At 51.6% G+C, this 4728-nt stretch overlaps 1 protein-coding gene across 1 annotated transcript; it reads right to left on the bottom strand.

Moving 5' to 3' along the window:
• Positions 1 to 394: 394 nt before the first annotated feature.
• On the bottom strand, positions 395 to 1120 carry LOC109770421 (uncharacterized). The gene has a single exon (XM_020329120.1). It carries the CDS (start codon positions 1118 to 1120, stop codon positions 395 to 397), a length of 726 nt encoding a protein of 241 aa, XP_020184709.1.
• Between the last annotated feature and the right edge of the window lie 3608 nt (positions 1121 to 4728).

Consider the following 4728-nt stretch of genomic DNA (forward strand, 5'->3'; position numbering starts at 1 on the left):
ATCATGGGTTGGTATGTAGCTCCTGCGTTTTTCAGCCTGAAGGTCATTCTGTTGAAGCAAAATGCCCCGTATGGCATGATGAATGTGGTTGCGTCTTGGTCGGACTCCTTCATTTTGATTTGATGGTATTCGGAGTAGGTATCGAGGAAGCACAGTGAGTCGTGTCCGGCGGTGGCGTCGACGATCTGGTCCATGCGGAGTAAAGGGAAGGGATCCTTTGGGAATGCTTTATTTAGGTATTTAAAATTGACGTGTAGCCGCCAGGATTTGTCCTTTTCTTGGGCACCATAAATAGATTTGCCAACCACTCGGGGTGTTTTATTTCTCGAATGAATCCGGCTTCAAGTAATTTTGCTAATTCTTCCCTCATAGTTTGACGCTTGGGTTCGGAAAATCAGGGCAGCGCCTGTTTAACAGGCTTGAAGCCCTTGATTATGTTTAGGCTATGCTCCGTCAGTCTTCGTGGGATTCCTGGCATGTCGGAAGGGTGCCATGCAAATATGTCCCAATTCTCGCATAGGAATGTGCGCAATGCTTCGTCGACTGCGGGGTCCAGTTGGGTTCCAATGGAAGCTGTTTTGTTGGGGTCCATTGGATGCACTTGAAATTTGACGGTTTTGTCGGCTGGTTTGAAGGATGTGGATTTGGGCTTTTTACTGAGGACTACCTCGTCCCTATCCACCATTGTGCGGAGTGTGGTTAATTCCTCGGGTGCAAGAGCCTTGGATAATGCCACGAGGGAGAGCGATGTTGTTGTGTTTTCGGCTAGAAAAGCTCTATCCAAATCGCTTGCAATGGTGATCACGCCATTGGGCCCTAGCAGTTTGAGTTTCATATATCCATAATGTAGTATGGCCTGAAACATTGTGAACACATCAGGCCCTAATAGGGCGTGGTATCCGTTGTGGGAGGGCACAATGTGGAAGAGTAGTTCTTTGGACCTGTAGTTCTCGAGGGTGCCGAATACCACGTCGAGCGTGAGTCGTCCGGAGCAGCGCACTTCTTTTCCGGGGATAATTCCTCGAAAGGTAGCGTAGCTCTGTTCGACGCGAGATCTATGGAACTGCATTTTGTCCAGGGTAACCTCATAAATGAGGTTTAAACCACTGCCTCTGTCCATTAGCACCCTGGTTAGTCTGAAGCCATCGACTATCAGATCGAGGACTAGTGCGGCGGGTGCTCGGACGTGGCGGGACCTTGGCTCATCCTCTTCGTCGAAGGTGATTGGTGTGTCCGTCCATGAATTTGCGGCTGTCACCTGGTGGATTTGACTGAGCTCTTGAAGGGCTCTTTTGCTCTGATTATTTGAGGAGAATGTCTCATAGATCGTCAGGACCTCAGTGTTGTTGTGCTGTGATGTTGCTGACTGTGTACTGGAGTGTATAATTCTGAGGATAGCTTCCCCAGTCTTAGCTACCTGCCTGACCACCCAACAAGCTTGGAGGTTGTGGGTTGTGTTTAGCAAGACTGAGTGTTTGGGGCATGGTTTGTCCATTAGTTCATCAAGGATTGTGCTGGGTCTACCGAGGGATTTATTCTTCTTCTCAGTGGGCTCGTTGTCGGTGTCAAAACCGGCGGATCTCGGGTAGGGGGTCCCGAACTGTGCGTCTAGGATCGATGGTAACAGGAGACGGGGGACACGATGTTTACCCACGTTCGGGCCCTCTCTATGGAGGTAATACCCTACTTCCTGCTTGATTAATCTTGATGAATATGAGTGTTACAAGAGTTGATCTACCACGAGATCGTAATGGCTAAACCCTAGAAGTCTAACCTATGAGTATATGGTCATGAATCTGTCCTATCCGGACTATGCTCTCCGGTTTATATAGACACCGGAGAGATCTAGGGTTACATGAGGTCGGTTACATAGGAGGAAATCTTCATCATAGGTCGCCTAGCTTGCCTTCCACGCCAAGTAGAGTCCAATCTGGACACGGGCATAATCTTCGGTCTTCATGTCTTCACGGCCCATCAGTCCGGCCCATGGATAACAGGCCGGACGCCCGAGGACGCCTTAGTCCAGGACTCCCTCAGTAGCCCCTGAACCTGGCTTCAATAACGAGGAGTCTGGAGCGCAGATTGTCTTCGGCATTGCAAGGTGGGTTCCCCTTCTTCCGAACCCCAAGGTAGTCTTCGGATGTGACGATTGTATCCGGACCTGTGTATATAATTGCTGACAACTGTTTATAACATTGTATCACGCCTGCCCGGTTATTATTTCCAACCGTTGGCTAGCCCGTCGCCCCACGTCTCGGGAAGCGGTTTTATTGGCACGTCTTGTCAAAGCAGAGATCGTGTCCCCTTATTCACGGGATTTTTGATAATGTAGGTATGTGTAACCCAACCGTCCCCTGGGTACAAATCTTTGGGGATAGGTAAGTTTCAAGACCCAGGAGGGGACGCTCGATATTCTGGGCCTTCATATAGGGACCCAGACTTGTCTTTTTCTCCCGCGCTTGCTTCTTCCTCAACCCCAGCCACCACGAGTTCTAGCCCTCGAGCCCCAATCACCACCAGCCCCAATCATGTCCGGGTCCAGCCGTTCAGGCCGGTGGGTGGCCTCTTCCGTCACAAGGAGGATATTGCGAAGCTCCGCGTAGCGAGGTACCTGACCCCAAAAATCCTTCACCGGCTTCCTGCCGAGGGGCAGATTATTCCCACCCCCAAATCCGGCGAGAGGGTAGTATTTGTGTCCCACTTCCTCCATGGGTTAGGGTTCGCGCTTAACCCCTTCGTCCGGGGGTTCATGTTCTACTATGGGCTAGATTTTCACGATCTGGCCCCGGACTCTGTTCTTCTCATCTCAGCATTCATCGTCACGTGTGAGGCCTTCCTCCGGACTCCTCTGCACTTTGATTTGTGCCTCAAGACTTTTGATGTGAGGCCGCGGTTGATAGAGGGGAGCAGGCGGAGTGCGGCAGCGTTGTAATAAACAAGCTTGCCAGCGCGGTTTGGTTTGAAGGATCCTTCGCCGAGTCTTCCGAACTATGGCAGCAGGGGTGGTTATATGTCAACGAGCCGCGGGGCTCCAAGTGGGTGGCTACGCCTACGTTCCGACTCGGCCCTCCGTCTCAGCTTGCTTCATGGATCAACAAGGGGTTGGACTGGGGATCCGCTAATGAGGTGCAGACTCTGCAAGGTTGCATCCGAAGCCTTACCGAGAAGGGCATCGATCTTGTGAACGTCGTTCAGGTAATGCTGGTCCGCCGGATCCTGCCGTGTCAACGGCAGCCTCTCCGTATGTGGGAGTTCAATCCAGAAGGGCGGCGGACTCTTCAGCACTTCTTCGGTACTACTGACGAAGGAATGTGGAAGTTATATTTTGGGGTACGAGATCAATGGCCGGACACCACCGAAGACGTCGGCCTCGACTGCAATCATCCGGACACTCCGTTAAATATTCAATCTCCGCACACCTTTCATTCAAGCATCTCCTGACAAGACACTAAACAACCTGCCCTTATACAGGACTGGATAAAGAAAGCGGTGTTAATCTGGTGTCCGACACCCCTTCCCGAAGACCCTGCGTCTGCCCTACTGACGCGGATGTTGATCCCGACACCGTACCTGGTGTCTACAGAGGGGGGCAAGAGCGGGAGCCCAGAGGAGATGCCCATCCTAAGGGTGATTTAGGCGCTGAGTTCGGGGAAACCGAAACCCTTTTGCCCAGGGGCAAAGGTGTGGAGGGGGCACTTCATGGCAAGAAGAGGGCCGCTTTTGGAGGTCAGGAGGGGAAGCCTTCCAAGAAAGGGAAAATGCCATCGTCGGGCGGCTTGAGCCAGGCAAGCGATGTCGTCGTTGAGCTTGATGATGAGGACGAACCTCCGGCCAGACCGTAAGTGGAGCAGGGCACTTTAACCATACCTCATTCCTTTCTTATTACTAAAATAACCCTTCGACATATGTGCATCCTCGCAGGTTAACGCCTGGTGTTTCTCAATCGTCCTCCTCCTCGGGAGACCTTCTTCCGTAGATGATGGAGAGTGACACGCCTTCTCTGGCTTCCTTGCCTAACAGGGCGGATGATCTCGAGGTGTCGTCCCGGAGGGCTCCTCCCGACAGGCAAGTAGCGCAGGAAACTAGGAAGGAGCTACCCAAAGGTGGTGCCTCTATCACTCAGGGTTCGGGGATCAAGAATGACGACCCCGAACTGTCCGGTTTACAGCCGGAGACAATGCTGGAGGCGGGTAAGCGGATTCCTTCAAAGGAACGTCATGCTTCGGCAGCGGTGTCCGAAGACCCAGGAGTGCCGGAGACGCTGACGGACATGCTGCGACGAGCGTCCGTTTCAGAGGAGCACTGTGCCTTAATGGTTACACTGGTCAAAAAAGTTGTATCCGCGAAGAGCGGGTTGAACGAGGTCTTTACGAGCCTTCTGAGAGGTTTTGAGGTTTGTGATGTAATGTTGCCAATTGAATAATATTGACAGAATGCACCTGTTGTGTATGCAGTAGCCCCTAAGACTTGGATCGCCTTCCAAAGGAAGTGATCGGAGGATCGAAAAGATATTTTCAGGTACTAACCTTAGTTTAATTTGGAATGCAGGCTGTCTCCCCTCCTGCCACTGCCCGAAATTCAGAGGTAACCGAACTACAGCGAAAGCTGGATATTGCGGAGGATGACATTGCTTTGATCAACAGGCGTCTTGACGACTCGCAAGGTATATATTTCGAGCATTCCTTACACCAATATGCTTGTAATGTAAGCCTGACTATGAAGAGAGGT

This window comes from Aegilops tauschii, chromosome 4, assembly GCF_002575655.3.
Source record: "Aegilops tauschii subsp. strangulata cultivar AL8/78 chromosome 4, Aet v6.0, whole genome shotgun sequence".
NCBI classification, from domain to species: Eukaryota; Viridiplantae; Streptophyta; class Magnoliopsida; order Poales; family Poaceae; genus Aegilops; species Aegilops tauschii.